Raw genomic sequence first — 19607 nt, 5'->3', positions numbered from 1 at the left:
GAACTGTTTTTCACACCAGCCTTCATGCAGTTTTCTTTGTTGTGTAACGTCACAGCCGACTCTAGTACTAGCCGTGCTATGGAACGTGGCAACACCGCTCATGTGCGGATCGGGAGTCCTATTTTCAATAGTGGAGTTTTGTGTTGAGGATTATAATTAACGTTATTTTGCGATATAAAATTATACTAATATACAGTATTTTTTATTAATTATGTATAAGGAATATATGAATATCATAACTATAGTAAGTAGAAGTAATACAGAAGTATATTAATATTTATAAATGTGGTATATATTTTGTGGACTGTCGGAATAGTTTGGTGTTGTGATGCATTATATTTGAAATATTTACAAAGATTTCAAGGAAATAGAAGTGCGAAACAAGTTAAAACCATCTTTGAACCAAACTGAAGGATTTAAAAATTGATAAAGGTATGTATAAGTTAATAGAGACCTGAAATAGGCAAAATTATTGGTACGAAGCCGAACAGGTTAAGTGCCCGTGGAAAAGAGGTTAGCATAATTAGCTATTGAAAGGAACAATTATGGAGTTAATTATAAAATCGTGTTAGAGGAGAGTATGATAATTGTGAAAAATTTCCTCACCACCCTAGGGGTATTTACCATGGCGCGTTACCTTTTTTTTTTTATTATAATGGGTGGTTCGCCAATAGCCATATCATCCCATTTTCTAAAATAAAATTAATATTTTTAAATAGAACATAACAAAAACATAACTTTTGTATTCTTAAAGAAATAAAGTATTACATTTTGAAATAATAATAAATAATTTTGAATAATATTAATAACAAAACATATCAAAACATACTTTGAAATTCTCTTGAAATACAACTAATAAAACTTTGAATCTTGTGAAATAGTATTCATAATAAAAATATACTAAGCAAGTAAATAAAACTCTATTAATGTATTAAAACATATTGAAAGGAATAAGTTAAATATATATAAAAATTAATGTTTTAAGAAAGATGGAATTAAAAAAAATCATTGAAAATCTAGTTCCTATTAAAAGTTTTTAATTTACGATTTTTAGAAGTAATGTCTGTACGTGTTTCCAACTGACTATTATTTACAGTTTTCACATAATCGTTTAATAAAATATTTGAAAAAATTGATAATAATTTAAACCAAATACTTTGGTAAGCTCGACCACAAACGCATGTATCTGAAAATGCTAAATAATGTATGTCTGATTGAATGCTAATATATGTTAATTTACATAAAATATGTTTATGATTTCCAGATTGCAAAAATTGAGATTCTAAATTGCCGTCATTTATTATGGCTTCCATTATTGCATACATATGAATAAATGAGGCTATCGCTTCTTCAGTGGGGACAGAAAGGCCCCCTCTTTGTAAGCGATCAAAATATACATCGCCTACAGTTTTACCTTTATCCTCCACAACTAATAAACGACATATATTGCAATTTAATTTTTTAGCAACAGAATGGGACCCATAACCAGAAATATAAATTTTAATGGAATCATCTACAACACAATCGGACAAGTATTCGGTATCGAAGATTCCTGAGAAACAAGTCACATCAGTGGGAAGATCATGAAGATCGTTATTATTGTCATCACAAATTCGAAATTTATTTTTGATTTCAGTAAGAGAAAACGAATTTGCCGATTTTGTAAATATATGTTTTAATCTAATTTTTTTTTCTGTATGAATTATTTCGTTATATGACATGATAATTACAACCAGATAAAAGTCTATAATTTCCAAATCGTTTTTCTAATTTTTCGGTTGTAAAATGGGAGGGTACTACATTCCTTATAAGCCTTGGACATCTCAACAAAACATTCTCCAGTACACCATTGGGCGATAGAATACCGTGGTACCTTTCAATATCAGTTTCTGCAAAATGCAAACTACAGACGGCAGAATATTTTGATGGTGTCCAATTCTTACGAGGAATAGCAACCTTCCATTTCTCCCGCAATTCCTCATCTTTGGGGAATAAAAATATAGAATTGTAATTATTATCTTTTAAGGTACTATCATAATTTCCCTTGCAATTGGGAACACAGCAACGCCGTGGCATTATTAATGAATATGTGAAATTTATAAAAAAAATGTATATAAAACAAAATGTCCAAAAATGCTATAGATTATATTAAATAAGTGTGCTACACACCAAAATCAGGATCTGTAGAGTTAATATAAATAAATGAAACACCTGGATTATTGCTCCGTTGCTCATATTTAATGGACTTCGGTACATTAATATTTGAAACATTTGAAAGATAGGCGGGAGACCGGAAGGCCGGTAGATGGAGCCTATGTAGCCCAGAGGCCGGTGGGTAGTGGGAGGCTGGGAGGCTGTTACGGTAGGTTGGGCTAGGTATATCGAAGCCGGACTCCCGCGGTGTTGCGATTTTTCCTTCAGCACGGCTAGTAAGTAAGTACTAGAGTCGGCTGTGTGTTGTGTAACGTCCGCGTAGCGTGTGTCTCCCCACTCTGGCCCCACGTCCCTGTATTATGTGCAGTTAGTTACCAGATAAAAAATAACTAGATTGTGTAAACCGCTCTTAAACATCACCAAATATTATATTCAAGTTGGTTCGAGAATTGATCGTTGTGTCCATCGGCAATTTCATGTTTGGACGTTAATTATTATATTTAATGTGTTAATCAATTGTCAATTATCCATCGTTAATCACTACGGTTAGTAAAAGTTAGTTAATTAATGTAATAGGGTTTAAGCACGCGTAAGTCCCATCGCAGTGATGGACATTTGTGGGAATTTGGTTATGTGCACTGGAGCGCATGATCACTGCCGTATACACTTAACTAGAATTTAGGGTACCGTTGGATCCCAGTAAGGAACAAAATTTAAGGAAGATACAGAGAAAGAGACAAAAACAAAAAATTTCCTCGTAATCTACATGAGTATAGCTAGAGAAATACGTAGAGGATCTTCGATAAGTTAATTTTCGTGTGATTGGCGAGCATTTGAAGTAGAAAGTTCAATTTTGTACAAAACATGGGAATTCCCAACATGCACCTCTTTTTGCGCTAAAGATACATCTATGGTAGCGGACGACAGGTAACTGTGACGTCAGCTTACGCATGCGCAGAAAGGAATCTTATGAGGGAAAATTCCCACGATGTCCATCACTGCCGTCACCATGGCGATTCATCCCAATAGAGATAGAAATGCCATCGTCCTGAGGACGTCAAGTTCAGGATAACAGCCCCTATATATTTATCTGATGAAATTTGTACGTTACTAAAAGATATAAATGTTCAATAATTAATTGATAAACGAATTTTCTAACCTTTCATCATTTAGATCAGGTGAAATAAAAGAAACGCACTAGGAGAAACGTTTTAACAAAATAATGGCACTTGCAAATATATCTGGTATTCCCGATAAGCACTGGCAACCACCATTTGTAGCGCTTGAAACAACGTAAGTAGGTAACTTCAGAGACTTATACCATGTTATATCAGTTATACAGGGTGTAAACGATAACTGGCAAAAATCATAGGGTAAGTAGAGGTCCCATAGGCAAGTATTTTGAGCATGGAAACCTGTGTCCGGAAATGCACCAGTAAAGAATTACGGCGATCTTTAATTTTGGCCTTTTGCGCCTGATGGGTAGGCAAACTTTTTTTAGTTTATTGTTTCTTGACCATGATTTCATTAAATGTTTACGTTGTTCATCGTAAAACTTTCAATGTTTGTCATCTTTGTCATCTACACGACTGACCCACCTCGAAAGAAACAGTTTCCAGTACGATGGGTTTTCTATCCATCAGGCGCTAAAGACCAAAGTTAAAGATCACCGTAATTTTTTACTGGTGCATTTCCAGACACAGGTTCCCATGCTTAAAATACTTGCCTATGGGGCCTCTACATACCCTATGATTTTTGCCAAAGTTATCGTTTACACCCTGCATATTATATCAGTAGAATTGATAGAGATGAATACATTTTAATACTTTCCAACACATTGCTTCGATACTATTTCAATTGAACATAACAACTATTTTAATATATTTTTTATATTTCATTTATTTATGATATTAAATTTTAGTAAATGTACCTGATTCGATGTTTCTATTTTATAGCATGGGCGAAATCACCATCGAGCTCTATTGGAAACATGTTCCAATCACGTGTAGAAATTTTGCTGAACTTACACGGCGTGGATATTACAATGGAACAAAATTTCATAGAGTCATTAGAGATTTCATGATACAAGGTGATATATTATTATGAACTTCCTTTTATTGGTCCTTTGAAAATATTGGAAAACAGAATTATATAATGCAATGTTATTCAGGCGGGGATCCTACGGGAACAGGAAAAGGTGGTGTATCTATTTATGGAGAATGCTTCGACGATGAAGTTCACGATGATCTAAAACACACAGGTTTGTCCATTATTAATAATATTATTCTATTTCAAAATTTACCGTTATGGAATACAATTATGTGTTGTCCTGTTTTTACATTTTAAATAATAGACGTATAGTTATTTAATAAGAGAAACGAACAAAAGTTTTTTATTTATTAACAACAGTACAATAAATACAAGTGTACATATATTTTATTTTATTTTATTGGAATTTTTATCATGTTTTATGTTTAATATATACGAAAAAATATATAATATATAAGTCGTTACGAATTTGATACGAGAGTATTTTGTTTCTTTAGGTGCTGGAATAGTATCTATGGCTAATTCTGGACCAGATACGAACGGATCGCAATTTTTTATTACATTGGCACCTACGCAGTGGCTAGATGGAAAACATACGATTTTTGGTAAATCAGTACTTATCATAATTATGATATTTTCATAGACATTTTTATATCTGCTGCTATAATTTGGGCTAAGTAATATCATGAAACAGTGCCTCGTATGTGTGTGCAGAAGTGATAATGCAAAGCATATTTCCAGTATACGTGTGGCATAACATAAATAAGTTTTATTTAATGACTCTTTCTGTTAACAGGTCGAGTTCATACTGGTATGGCGATAGTAAAGAGAATTGGCTTAGTTGAAACCGATAGGAATGACAGACCCGTTGATGACATAAAAATTGTTAAAGGATCTGTAAGGAATGCTTAATAAAATAAAGAGACTTTATTATTTGTATTATTCGTTTTTTTCAACTGGTATGTCATCCTTATATCTTCGCTGTTCTCTTACTCAACGCCGCGGCGCCGGGTCGAATCTATCAAATGCTCCGATGTTTTGACGCGAGCCAAATGCATGCATAACAAAGTGTTACATAAGCTGATGATAACTCAATAACCTTTGGGGGAATAGTAGCAGTCAGTCTTTAAAATCAGTTGGTCCGAGTGTGTCCCAAACGACGCTTCTGTTGGATCATTACGTTCATTCCGTCGCAAGTTCTACGAAGCTTCCATCGACAACAATGAAGAGCTTAATTAATTCGATCGACGATGCTGTTACGGAAACTCTGTTCGGTGTATCTTATGCTTATCCGCAGCTTGAGTATCAAGCGTCACATAAAGTCGTCCTGATGCCACATGTAAGTTTATTTTATTTAATTATCGGCTCTAATAATAATCTCGCAATTATTGCGACAGTTTGTTTTGATGTAAACATAGATTTATTAAGATGGATTGTAATTTAGCTCGAGAAACGAAAAAATAAGGTTTCTATTATATGTGGCGGCGGAAGTGGGCACGAACCTTTTGCAGCAGGTAATTTCATGTTTTATTCAATAGAAATTAAAGCAATAAATTTTGTTGATTAATCTTTATACAGGGCGTTCAGCCACCCCTGGGAAAAATTTTAATGGGGGATTCTAGAGGCCAAAATAAGACGAAACTTAAGAATACCAATTTGTTGATGGGGGCTTCGTTAAAAAGTTATTAACAATTAAATTCAAAAATTTCAAATCGTTTCGAAAAAATTATTTTCGGTTGCGGGGGTCAATTATAATAATTTTTGGTGAATAGACATACCCCCGAAATCCTACCCACTTTCTAGAAAAAAATTCGAAAAGGTGTGAAATTTTTCGACGGAAAAAAAAAATTTCAAATCGGTTTGGGAAAATTATTTTCGGATGCGGGGATCAATCGCAATCATTTTTGGTCATTACACATCTCCCCGAAATCCTACGCACTTTAGAGAAAAAAATTCCGTATCGAAAATCTAATTAGATGCCTAAATTTTTCGACGAAAAAAAAAATTTCGAATCGGTTTGGAAAAATTATTTTCGGTTGCGGGGGTCAATTATAATCATTTTTGGTGAATAGACATACCTCCGAAATCTTACCTACTTTCTAGAAAAAAATTCGAGGTGTGAAATTTTTCGACGTAAAAAAAAATTTCAAATCGTTTTGGAAAAATTATTTCCGGTTGCGGGGGTCAATTACAATCATTTTTGGTAAATAGACACACCCCCGAAATCTTGCGCATTTTTTGAGAAAAAAATTCGGTACGGACGGAAGTTTAAACGCTAATAACTTTTTAACGGAACCTCCATCAACAAATTGGTATTCTTAATTTTCGTCTTATTTTGGCCTCTAGAATCCCTCATTAAAATTTTTCCCAGGGTTGGCCGAACACCCTGTATTTAATACACGTTAAAAAGTATTAATTTTTACACTATTTCTGTCAAAAATGTCGAAGGACAGTTTTTAATCGGAATAGATAGACATAAAACTGCGATAGAAATTGTGTTAAATTTTAATTTGTTTAACTATAGCACAATTATTTATTAAAATTATTAAAGTTTGTGTTTTTATGAAGTATATGTATAATTGTCAAATCCACAAATATGATATCGAACGAATAAGCTTATTATTATTTATTATAATTCGAAGCCCTTCTGCAAACGTTAAATGTCACGTTGTTGCAAGATTGGTTCCGTAAATTGTTATAATCGGTATGACATTGTTATATTTCCGTTTACGTATAGGCTTTGTTGGAAGTGGCATGCTAACTGCTTCTGTAGCAGGCTCAATATTTGCTGCACCACCATCGCAACACATTTCCTATTGTATCGAGCGTGTCTCGGAATATAGTGAAGGTAATTTTTAGTTACTAAATTTACAACTAACATCAAGTAGAATAAATTTATACGAAATTAATAATCCATTTGCAATTCTATAGAAATATTACTTTTCTGCAAAACAATTAAAAGATGGGCTTAGAGTTTTCATATTATAAAATATACAGGGTGTTCGACCACCCCTGGGAAAAATTTTAATGGGAGATTCTGGAGGCCAAAATAGGATGAAAATCAAGAATATCAATTTCTTGGCTGAGGCTTCATTAATAAGTTATTAAAAAATTTCAAATCATTCTGAAAAAATTATTTTTGATTGCGGGACTCAATTACAATCATTTTTTATGAATACACATACCCCTGAAATCCTATCCACTTTCGAGAAAAAAATTCGAATAGGTACTAAAATTTTTAGACGAAATTAAACAATTTCAAATTATATTAACAAAATTGTATTTAGTTACAGGGGTCAACTACTAGCATTTTTGGTGAATAGACGTACCTCGAAATCCTGCGCATTTTCGAGAAAAAAATTCTTTAACGAAAATCTAATGTTAAAATTTTATGCGAATCTTTAAAATTTCATAACTTTTGAACGAATTGGACGATTTTAATTTTTCAAAATGCAAACAACGCGTATTTCAGTGGTGAATATGTAGAAATTCTAACAATATTGAAAAAGTTGTGCCTTGACACTGTAAAGTGAGAAAAACCCCCTAAAACTGGTCCAATTTTCAAACGGCCATAACTCCTACAATAGTAAAGCTATCTCATTAAAATTTTTTTCTGAAACAGAACCCTTGGGTACCTACAAAAAAGTATTAGACAACTTTTCTGTAGAGCGCCAAACAAATTTATTAAAAATGAAAAACAAGTTTTTAAGAAAAATCGACAGGGGGAAGTCCCTAAATTTTTTGACTAAATAGAAATATTTCAAATCGTTCTGAAAAAATTATTTCTAGGTTCTGGGGTCAAATACAACCATTTTTTGTGAATAGACATAGCCCCGAAATCCTGCGCATTTTCGAGAAATAATTAGTAACATAATTAGTTAGTAACTTCTTAATGAAGCCTCCATTATTTATTTTGGCCTCTAGAAATAGCAGCTACATTTCTTTAAGTTTTAGGTTGGTTTTTTTCGTTGCAATAGTAATATAAATTTATCGAATTATGAAGTGTCTTGAGCATGCAATAAATGTCGAATATTTTTAGCTGGCGTGTTAGTAGTAATTCCAAATTATACTGGCGACTGTTTGAATTTTGGGATAGCAGTTGAAAAGGCAATACAAGCCGGCTTGAAGGTGAGATCGTAAAACAAATCATACAGTGCGTTCTACTCAAATATCATTGTTAATTGTAGGTGGCGGACATAATTGTAAACGAAGATTGTAGTATACCAAGCGAGGATCAAGGCGTTGCCGGTAAACGTGGACTAAGTGGATTGCTATTTGTTAGTAAAATAGCTGGCGCGTTGGCTGAGAGAGGATTACCGCTGGAAAGCATTTACGAAATTGCACAGATTGTTTTGAAAAATATGGCCACTTATGCAGTTGGTCTAACTACTTGCGCTATACCAGGTTAGTATTTAAATATAACTTATTGTATATCGTGTCGAGAGTGTAACGAATTCAAAAATAAATTCTTATTCGGATAACTTTTCATCTAAGCAAAAATGTTCTCAACTTTAAACGAATCACACTTAATTATAAAATGCTTTGATGTATGATTGATGAAAAGAATGGAATGGATCGGTATAAAATTAATGCTAAGAACACATATTTCAGGGCAACCTCCGATGTTTGAGCTTTCGGAAGACGAGATAGAATGTGGAATGGGGGTTCACGGAGAAGCTGGATACGAGAAAATAAAATTAAGAACGTGCAATGAAGTGGTTTCATTTATGTTGAAACGTATATGTGATTCGTTGCCCATAGTTAGCGGAGATTCAGTTGCAGCAATTGTTAATAATTTTGGAGCGCTTAGTCAGTTAGAACAAGGAATCGTTGTCTACAATTTGACAAAAGAGCTTCGTAAGTTGCAACTACCATTGCTATAAATATTTATATCTTGCGTTGAAATTAGGACAGTTTATGAACTCAAGCGACTCTACAGACCTTAGAAAGTTTTGGGATAAAAAAGGTAGCAAAAACAATTATAATTGCTTGTGAATTTTTGTTGACACAGAAAATATGAATATAAAACTTTTGCGTATATATTCGGGGGTCTTAATGACGTCGCTGAACAGTGCTGGAATACATATTACTCTTTTGAAATTGCCTGAAAGTCATAAAGATGCCTTAGTCAGTTGTCTCGATGATCGTACCGATGCACCACAATGGCCAGGTTGTGCATATAGTATTCCATTGGAAAGCAAACGGACAACCATCCATGAAAAAGTAACACGAAGTATGAAACAAGTTGGAATAGAAATCAATGCGCAACAACAAAACATACTGAAACAGTGTTTAAAAAGAGCCTGCGAATGCTTGATCGAGAAAGAAGATTTTATCAATGACTTGGATAGAGGCTGTGGTGACGGTGACTGTGGCATGACACTGAAAAGACTTGCTGTTGGTATGTACTTGCTAATATAATAAAAAAACTTAATCAGATTATTTAAACAATCCTTTAATTCAAACAAACGATATTGAAAATTTTATATGACACTAAATTAGGGAATTAATTACATTGCACAAAAGTTTTTAGAGACTTTCGGTTGAACGTTCTTTCTATATCTATATTTAATTTCAGAGATTTTGCGAGGATTGGATAGCTATTGTTTGTCGCATCCTTCGTCGGTTTTCTCTGAATTGGCACACGTAGCCGAAGAACAAATGGGTGGTACATCCGGTGCATTATATTGCTTATTCTTTACTAGTATTGCTGCAGAATTAGTATTGGCTCAACCAGAAGAGGGGTGGTTATATATTTTGGCTCGAGCGTTGCGTAGTGGTTTAAATTGTTTAATAAAATATGGGAAAGCCAAACCAGGAGATAGGTCTATGGTATGAATCTGGCATTGCTCGCCTCGGAGGAGCTTCTGCTTGAAAATTCTTCACATTTATTTTATACATAAACTTTAAATGATTTTCTAGATCGACGTACTGAATGCTGTGTGCGAAACTTACGAAAACGTGTTGAGTAATGAATTAGTAGAAATATGTGTCGCCGTGGAGACAACAGCTTGGCGGGTCTGCGAAGAGACAAAGAATATGAAGCCCAAGTATGAAATTATTTTTTTTGTATTTACATAAATGGTTGTAAATATGAATAGTCTTAACACTTTGACGCTGTATTATTTTATTATAGAGTGGGACGAGCCAGCTACGTAAAACAAGTTCAATATTTGCAAAATGTAGATGCCGGTGCGCATGCGGTCGCTACATGGATCGGCGCCATTGCTAGTGTAATTAAACATATATAAATCTAATTTTACACGACTACTAATAAACCGTTTTACATTGTTTACGTTATTTCTATTGCTTACCATACAATTTTATTCGAGTAAACAAACGAAAACATTAGATTCATTCGTAAACTAACTTCTATTTATGTTTCATTAATAAATTTTTCTGTAAATTAACGAATTCGTTAGTAAAAGTTTAAATTTATTTATTTTGCTATAAATGTTCATTGCGATAAAACGATAATTTTAAATCTGGCGTTGTCCGGCCATATTCGAAAGTAGTTTGTTTAACGTACACGTGTGGCGCTAGTATTGAACGATTTATTTTGAAGAAATTTTTTTTTATTATTCCCATGTATGAGCGTACGTATGTATATTATTAATACGATTTTTGAAAATCAAAATACTTTAAGATTGAAAATTAATAAATTAAAATGAGAGTCCACTCTTTGCCAGTATCGTGCACGCTGTGGCATTTTTCAATAAGAAGAGTTCTTATTTTTATAACATAAACAAAACAGTAGAATTAATAGTTGCAGAAATTAATTAACAATGATTTTCCTCGATATGTTTTGAGATAACCGTATCAATTTGTTATGACGAACTAAATATTATATGTTTGATTTGGCTTAACTTTGCATAAAAAAATAATTATATCGATCCATCAAAATTAATAACGTGCACGATACCGCTCAATGGAAACCACGGGAAGGTGGTGGTCTCTTCCATCAGGAGGGAAATGCAAAAAACTGTTATTTAATTATGACATTGTGCAATATAGAAATGTTTAAACTAATGTAATGAAAAAAGAGCTCGTAGATACATTAATTTTGATTAATGTACATACGAGCTATAGGAACAAAAGTGTTATACAACTGTTTACATTTTCAAAGGAAAGGGTGTGTGGGAATGGATTGTTCTAAAATTAAGTGAAGACAAGCATTTCCGCGCGAACTGTCTTCACGCATATATACAGCAAGTAAAAAATAAAATTCTACTAGCAAGCAATTTAAAAAAGGAGTAGCGCGAAAGAGATCGAACAGTCAGTTGGCAATACCCAAAAAAATATATTTTGGACATTACCAATAGCACTGCGGTTACAATGCAAGTGTTTTTATCCGATATTACGTCTTGTTGCGCCTACGTCGCGGTTCATAGGAGCGACAAGGCAGGGAAATACCGCGATGTCGTGGGAAACATTTGCTCTGTAACCGCAGCCTAGCCCGCGTCATCTGACGTAGATGAATTTTGAACATCTACGTTATATGACGTAGAGGGAATATTCGCGGTACCGTCATCATCTACGGCATGAATTCGTAATTGATATTTCTGCCTCTTAGCAGGTGTTGAATATAAATTTGTGGAACTCATTAGAGATAGATGTTTTTCATCTACCTCTATGGTTCGATATTTTCCCCCTGACGTCTTTAACGACGATTTCAATACACAAACGGCACTCACGGAAGTTGAACAAAGTCTACTACGCTTTCTAGTTTTCACGTCTGGTAATATGGAAAATATTCTTTCAGCTTCGGCATTCGAATTCGGTAAAGATCTAATAGAATTGATTAATTTACCCATTTAAATTCATTGTTTTCATTTCGCGTTAACAAGATCATTTTCCATAAGCCATCAAATTTTTTACTAGAAAGCATCTCCTTTTCTTTAGTATCAAAATCCAGATGTAGGCCAAACCATTCTTTTCGCAAACCTTTTATATCGAAACCGTCGAATTTGTTTGCAATATAGAGAACAACTCTGAAGGAATTGTCTCTGTTTCTATTAATTAATGCCCATTGACGGCTGAATATACGTAGACTGCTGAGAAATTTGTCATTGATTGGCAATCGATGGCGAATTTCATTTGCAGCTGTAATATAAAAATTCAAACAATGTTTCCGAACGGTTTTAGCAATATCGGATTTGCCTTCCTCGATCAATTCATTGAGGAAGCTACCGCATTCCGAACCAACGCATATCTCATCAAGCTTGATTTGATTCAAAAAGTTTCGCAGCTTGCATTGCAAAAGAGATATTGCAGATTGTTGAAGCAAATGGATCCTGGTTTCTTGGCTTTGAAAAAATATATTAAATTTAACGAAAAAGCCAAGAGCATATTTCAAAAAATAGATATATGTTTTTATTTCTGGATTTTGTAACAAGATAAGAAGACTTTCCCCAGACTTTGTTTTCTCGCTCAAGACAAATTCTCGAAGATATAATATAATACAATCCCAATTATCTAATAATGAAGTTGCAGCCGCGTGGTGGGAAAGCCAGCGCGTAGTGCACAATTTTGAAATCTTTCGGCTTTTAATTTGATAGCATTTTTGAAACTCGCGGAATATTGCAGTCCGTTTCGGGCTGGAATATATAAAACCTACTGCCTGATGTAAAACGTCCTCACATTCGTCTGGAAGGGTACTGCACGCTGCGCGCACTACCAATGCAGAGGAATGGCAAGGACATCTCAAAGTTAAAAAGTTATCGCCGAGAATTTTTTCAAGAGCAGTCTTGAACGAGCAATATTGCCCTACCATGACAGGCGCATTGTCGCATGATAAGGCAAGGATGTTTTTAATCGGAATTTCTTTTTTCCACATTTCATGTTTAAATGTTTCAAATATCTTTTCGGAACTACAATCTTTCGCGTCGAGATTAATTAATTTTAATAATTCCGATCGTACATCCATAGTCGTGGGATCAACGTAACGAACTAGAAGCGTCATCCATTTTTCATTCGTCGAGTCCGACGTCTCGTCAATAAAAATTGAAAATTTATTGTTCCGTAGAACAATAAAAAGACGACCTGTTTCGTAGGGATACAGAACCTTCGTTATAATATTGGTACACTTTGTTCGACTTATTTTCATACTGTCCAAAATCGGTTTTGGCACAATTTGAAAGTACTCAAGGATCCGGCCCGCGACTTTAAACGGGAGATTCAATGTAGCTATTAAAGCTGCATACTGAATATCCGCGCTACGCCGCTGTTCCTCGAACGACAGAGCCGATCCTTCCGATGCGTATTGAAATCATTCGATCTAGTCACGTCTATTCTATTTTTTGCCAAGTTCTCAAGATGGCATTTAGAATCTGCACGGCGATTTAAAATATATAAACGCGGCTTTAATCTTATCTCACAAACTGAGCAACAACAAGAAGACGGAACGCCGTCGACTTTACGCAACCATGGTTTCAATTTTTCAATGTTAAAACATGGAGATGTAACAGTCTCCGTCGGACGTTCCGTTGTATCAAAATTTAAATCAGTTAATAAAAATTTATGTCTCGCAGATTCTAAATGCGTCTTAACATTTGAGGATCGACACTTAAAAGTTCGGTAATTATTTAGAAAAGGTGGGGTCTCACAGATTTCGATGATTTTTAAATATGTTGTAGAAATCAACATTTTGAACAACTTTTTCCTATACATACAGTTACTCAAAAAATTGAGTAAAAACTTGTGGGAAAATGAACATAACAGACATATTTAAAAGTAAAAACGCATTATACATTTTACTTGTACATTTCAGCAGTTAATGCGTGAAAAAATTTTTAAACAATATTGATTGTTCATCTGTGTTTAACAAAAACTGCAAAAGTATGCATATTTTATCGTCACAAAATTGAGCGTACAGTTTATTAGTAACTAGAAAACTAACTTTTGTAAAACTTCTCATGGTTTACAATTCATTCGATTGTATCTAGTAACATAGTTCCGTTGCTATGATACGTTTGATTTTCATTTGTCATTGTTTATTAGCGAAAATTTGCACTATGGCTTCACAAAGATCAGAAACTGATATTTCTGTGCGAAAATTAGTTGTCAAATTGTATTGTCAAGGTAAATCTCTAAGGCAAATTGGAAAAACAATAGGTAGAGCCCACTCTACTTTACAAAAAATTATTAACAATTACAAATACAATGGTACACTGCATAATCAGCCAGGACGCGGAAGGAAAAAAATTCTGACTGGAACTGACGAACGGTACATAATACGACAAATTAAAATTAATCCAAAAAGTAGTGTACCAAAATTAACAACAGATGTTTCATCGAGGATTAGAAAATCGATATCGACGGAAACTGTTCGTAGGGTGCTACGTGATAAAGGCTATCACGGTAGGGTAGCAAGGAAGAAGCCTTGTATTTCTAAGGTGAATAGAATCAAGCGTTTGGAATTTGCAAAAAAATATGTAAGTTGTGATATAAATTTTTTAAAGAACGTAATATTTTCCGACGAAGTTAAAATTAATTTATTTAATTCGGATGGAAAAATAATAGTATGGAGACAACCGAATTCAGAGTTCGATCAAAAGAATACGGTTCCTACTGTAAAACACGGCGGAGGTTCAATAATGCTTTGGGGATGTGTGGCAGCAAGTGGAGTCGGTAATAGCGAATTTATTGAAACAACTATGGACAAACTAAAATATCTTGATATTTTGAAAAAAAAATTTGAAATCGTCAGCTCTAAAATTAAACATGCCAGTCATATATTATTTCCAACAGGACAATGATCCTAAACATACATCGTATATTGTTAAAGAGTGGCTGCTATACAGGGTGTTCGGCCACCTCTAGCAAAAATTTTAATGAGCAATAGTAGAGGCCAAAATAAGACGAAAATCAAGAATACTAATTTGTTGATGGAAGCTTCGTTAAAAAGTTATTAACAATTAAATTCAAAAATTGCAAATCGTTCTAAAAAAATTATTTTCAGTTGCGGGGATCAATTACAATCATTTTTTATCATTACACATACCTCCGAAATTGTACGCACTTTCGAGAAAAAAATTCCTTACTGAAAATCCAATTAGGTGCCTAAATTTTTCAACGGAGAAAAAAAATTGCAAATCGTTGTGGAAAAATTATTTTCGGTTGCGGGGGTCAATTGCAATCAGTTTTTGTCATTAGACATACCCACGAAATCCTGCCCACTTTCGAGAAAAAAAATAGAGAAGGTGTGAAATTATTCGAGAAAATTAAAAAATTGCAAATCGTTGTGGAAAAATTATTTTCGGTTGTAGGGTTCAATTACAGTCATTTTTGGTGAATAGACATACCCCCGAAATCTTGCGCATTTTCGAGAAAAAAATTCAGTAAGGGCGGCACTTTAAACGTTAATAACTTTTTAACGAAGCTTCCATCAACAAATTGGTATTCTTGATTTTCGTCTTATTTTGGCCTCTACTATCGCTCATTAAAATTTTTGCTAGAGGTGGCCGAACACCCTGTATAACGTGCCAAAATTATTACACACTCCACCACAATCGCCGGATATTAATCCCATTGAGAATTTGTGGCGAGAATTAAAATTACAATTAAATAAATGTAGTTATAGTAATAAAACAGATGCTAAACGCAAAATTGTAGAAATATGGAATAGTACTCCGTGTTCGACTACAGAAACGTTAGTCGAGTCTATGCCAAAACGTTTGAGAGCAGTTATAGATGCAAAAGGATTTGCAACAAAATATTAAAATAAAATCTGTTAGTTATTTTTGTTTAATTTGATCTGCTGTATGCTCAATTTTGTGACACTAAACAAGAACAGTTTTGTTGCTTTTGCTAAATAGAAATGAATAATTAATTTTATTTAAAACTTTTTCCACTAATTGTCCGTCAGAATATATGAACAAAATAAATATTATGTTTTTACTTTTAAATATGTCCGTTTATGTTCATTTTCCCACCAGTTTTTATTAACTACATAGGTGTACGCTCAATTTTGTTAGTAACTGTATAACCGTCGCTCGGCCTTAGTTTCCGAGATTCTTCTTCAAAAAGATCGCTGCTACTACAATGAATTCTATCTATAGTACGTGCCTGTGGCAGCGTGTGTGTAAGCGTTGAATCGCCGATTGTTTATTGTTTCTGTTGATACCTCGAGGCGGCCGGCAATGGATGCGTCTAACGGGTGTGCTTAAAAACTCGATTTGAGAAGCCGTCAGGCGGCTGGTATAAAAAAATCTAACCTAGACCTAACCTAAACCTAACTATTCCATCTAGTAACTAATATAATGAATGAAGTCTGGGTTAGATTTTCTTATACCGGCCGCCGTAAGGCGGTCGGCCACGCATTCATTTTCTATTTCAATTTTCTTTATTGATATTGTCAGAAGTGGGAAAAATTTCAGCCATTATTTCGAAAAATTTCATTATTCGATCATTAAAATCATATTGTCGACGGAAGAAGAATTCAGCTAAATAGCCTACATAATGTATTTCGCGAGTTTCATACTTCGGAATATTCGAACCTTTGACAGCAATGCGTTTAATAACGATACCAATGCAGAAATTTAGCTTGACACATTGTACATTATTTGTCGTCGGTAGTCATGTCGATTAATACAAACAAGAGAAAAAATCGACGATCGTGGACTGACGCATACAGAGTCACAGACATGTACAGTGCCGAACAAAAGTATTGGCACAGACCGTATTTTCAAATAAAATGTTATGTAGCTGTAAATAAAGCACAATGTCTTCTTTATTTTTGGGTATAAAATATAAGTTTGAGGTTTGAACTTTAAGTATCTCGTGAAATAAAGCGTTTAAGTAGGCCTGCAATAATGAAAAATAGCAACAAATACACAGAGGACAGTTTTCGACGAAACAAAAGTATTGGCACACGTATAAATTTAATATTTCTATGAAACACTTATGGAAATATTTATAATATTCAGATGACTGTTGTATCCAGGGAAATCCCGAGATTCAATTTGATATTCATTTGTTATTTCTTACTAAGTTTGCCTGTAATAAAGTGAATAACGCAACAATGTATCGAAAAACACGAGAAAGAACAATTTCAGAGAGAAAAATTATATTAAAATTATCGAAAGAGGGAAATTCATATTCTACAATAGCTAAAATAGTAAATAGAAGTCGTTTCACCGTAAGAAATATCATTAAACGGTTTCCTGACGAACAAAATGTAAAAAATCTTCCGCGAAGTGGTCGTCCACAGAAATGATCAGAACGAGATAAACGAAAAATTAGCAAGATTGTAAAAAAAAATCCTAAAGTTGCGTCTAGAGAAATAGCGGCACAAATGAAAAGTGAAAATAAGGTAGATGTACATCCTGTAAATATCCGGAGAGTTCTTAAAAGTGCCGGGTACAATTCAAGAGTGGCTAGAAGAAAACCATTGATCAGCAAAATTAATCGAAAAAACAGATTAGAGTTTGCAGAGATGTATGTACACAAAAATTTAGAATTTTGGGATAGAATACTCTTCTCTGACGAAAGTAAATTTAATATTTTTTAAAATCTGACGGTCAAATAAGAATATGGCGAAAGCGTAAAACCGAGTTGGATTCACATAACATAGTCTCAACTGTTAAACACGAGGGTGTTAGTGTATTAGTATGGGGTTGTATGAGTTCCACCGGACTTGGAGAACTAGTTTTTATAGACGGTATTATGGATAAATTTGTATATTTAAATATTTTGAAACATAACTTAAAAAAAGGTGTGGAAAAATTAAATTTCGGGGAAAACTACTATTTCCAACAAGATCATGATCCCAATCATACTGCTTATATTGTTCGGCAATGGATCGTTTTTAATACACCCCATACATTGCCAACCCCTCCTCAATCGCCGGATTTAAATCCGATTGAACACATATGGAATGAGTTAGAAAGAAGGATCCGAAAACGCCTTATTCGGACAAAGGAGCAATTAAAAGATGCACTTATGAAGGAATGGAACGAAATAGGTTTAGAAGTAACACAAAATTTAGTACATTCGATGCCTAATCCTTTACAAAGTGTAATAAGACAAAAAGGATTACAAACAAAATGTTAATTTGAATATTGTATTATAAAATAGTAAATGTGCCAATACTTTTGTTTCGTCGAAAACTGACTTGTATGTGTTTGTTATTATTTTTTATTATTACAGGCCTACTTAATCGCTTTGTTTCGCGAGATACTTAAAGTTCAAACCTCAAACTTATATTTCATACCAAAAATAAGGAAGATATTATGCTTTGTTCACAGTTACATAACATTTTATTTGAAAATACGCTCTGTGCTAAATACTTTTGTTCGGCACTGTACATATAGACAGAATTCATTGTAGTAGTAGCAATCTTTTTGAAGAAAAATCTCGAAAACTTATGCCGAGCGGCGGTTATATGTATAGGAAACAGTTGTTCAAAATCTTGATTTCTACAACATATTCCAAAATCATCGAAATCGGTGAAAGTCCACCTTTTCTAAATAATTACCTACAATATATTTGTACTAATTAAAAAGAAACTATTAAAAACTTACCCAATGGCACGAAATACTGTCACTTTGCACAAACACAATGGCTCGATAAAATCAACTTTAATAACAGAATAACTCTATTTGCCTGCTGGCAATCGACAACTGAACGAGAACTGAGCCACGAGATCCCCACCATCAAACCGTTTAGAAACAAAGGAAAAGTGATCCCGTTTGCCAGTTTAATACAAAGTATGAGTTGGATTTGAAATTTTAAAAGGACATAGTCGAATATTTATAAAGGTACAAAACATAGCGTTTTATTTCAGAACAGTAACATGAGTTAGCAGGTAATGTCATAAAACTGTTTTACCCAGTTATATCCCTTTTTACCTGAAGTATAAGGTAAAAAGTACGCGGTACAAGGTACGACTATCCGAAAATCGTTCACATTTTACCAATGTAAATGAAGCGGCCTTTCCATGAGAGTTAAATACAAAATTTTGTAATTTCTGTGAAAACAGAACTTTCAGTAGATGTACGTGGTACTTGAAATTTTTATGTCTTGACTTTTTTTACGAAAAGTACCATCCAGATTCATGTACTTCGTACATTGAAAGTAACATATGTTAGATGTAATAGGTTAAATTCAACTTTAAAAAAAAAATATTCCAAGGTAAGACAAAAATATAATATCACATTTAGTGTACGATTAAAATATTGTGGCATTAACTGTTGATTAGTGAAGACAGAAAAGTAAGTAATAATAGATAGGTGTCTCCCAAGGTTCAAATGTGACCAGCGTCCGTAGCTTTGGCGCTGCGCACGCTGTCGCGCCTCTACTGACGAATAGGTGAACTGTTTTTCACACCAGCATTCATGCAGTTTTCTTTGTTGTGTAACGTCCGCGTAGCGTGTGTCTCCTCATTCTGGTCTGGCCCCTTGTCC

The 19607-nt window shown here is 33.9% G+C and overlaps 2 protein-coding genes and 1 long non-coding RNA gene across 7 annotated transcripts; all 3 read left to right on the top strand.

Annotated features, from left to right (window-relative positions):
* The first annotated feature begins 291 nt into the window (after positions 1-291).
* On the top strand, positions 292-1704 carry LOC122399856. The gene is made up of 3 exons (XR_006259302.1): positions 292-432; positions 1265-1378; positions 1466-1704. It is a non-coding gene; the product is annotated as an uncharacterized LOC122399856 (long non-coding RNA).
* Positions 1705-2597: 893 nt separating this feature from the next.
* On the top strand, positions 2598-5142 carry LOC122399854 (peptidyl-prolyl cis-trans isomerase-like 1). Of its 4 annotated transcripts, XM_043400877.1 has the most exons (7): positions 2602-2699; positions 3057-3256; positions 3328-3447; positions 4110-4243; positions 4325-4414; positions 4701-4808; positions 5000-5142. In XM_043400877.1, exons 3-7 carry the CDS (start codon positions 3377-3379, stop codon positions 5113-5115), a joined length of 519 nt encoding a protein of 172 aa, XP_043256812.1. In that variant the 5' UTR covers positions 2602-2699; positions 3057-3256; positions 3328-3376; the 3' UTR covers positions 5116-5142. The 4 variants fall into 4 exon arrangements, with proteins under 4 accessions (XP_043256813.1, XP_043256812.1, XP_043256814.1 ...); XM_043400878.1 differs by lacking the exon at positions 3057-3256 and having other exon boundaries at positions 2598-2699; XM_043400879.1 differs by lacking the exon at positions 2602-2699 and having other exon boundaries at positions 2938-3256; positions 3333-3447.
* A 130-nt stretch (positions 5143-5272) lies between these two features.
* Positions 5273-10466, top strand: LOC122399847 (triokinase/FMN cyclase-like). 2 transcript variants are annotated; one of them, XM_043400862.1, is made up of 10 exons: positions 5273-5542; positions 5648-5717; positions 6941-7051; positions 8243-8331; positions 8391-8607; positions 8815-9060; positions 9215-9604; positions 9782-10035; positions 10126-10253; positions 10340-10466. In XM_043400862.1, the coding sequence occupies exons 1-10, from the start codon at positions 5426-5428 to the stop codon at positions 10452-10454; spliced, it is 1737 nt and encodes a 578-aa protein (XP_043256797.1). In that variant the 5' UTR covers positions 5273-5425; the 3' UTR covers positions 10455-10466. The 2 variants fall into 2 exon arrangements, with proteins under 2 accessions (XP_043256797.1, XP_043256798.1); XM_043400863.1 differs by lacking the exon at positions 5648-5717.
* Positions 10467-19607: the final 9141 nt, after the last annotated feature.

This window comes from Colletes gigas, unplaced genomic scaffold (assembly GCF_013123115.1).
Source record: "Colletes gigas isolate AHSC1104 unplaced genomic scaffold, ASM1312311v1 Colletes_gigas_Sc00015, whole genome shotgun sequence".
Lineage (NCBI taxonomy): Eukaryota > Metazoa > Arthropoda > Insecta > Hymenoptera > Colletidae > Colletes > Colletes gigas.
Note: the sequence above shows the minus strand (reverse complement) of the source record. Positions and strands in the feature narration are given on the sequence as shown.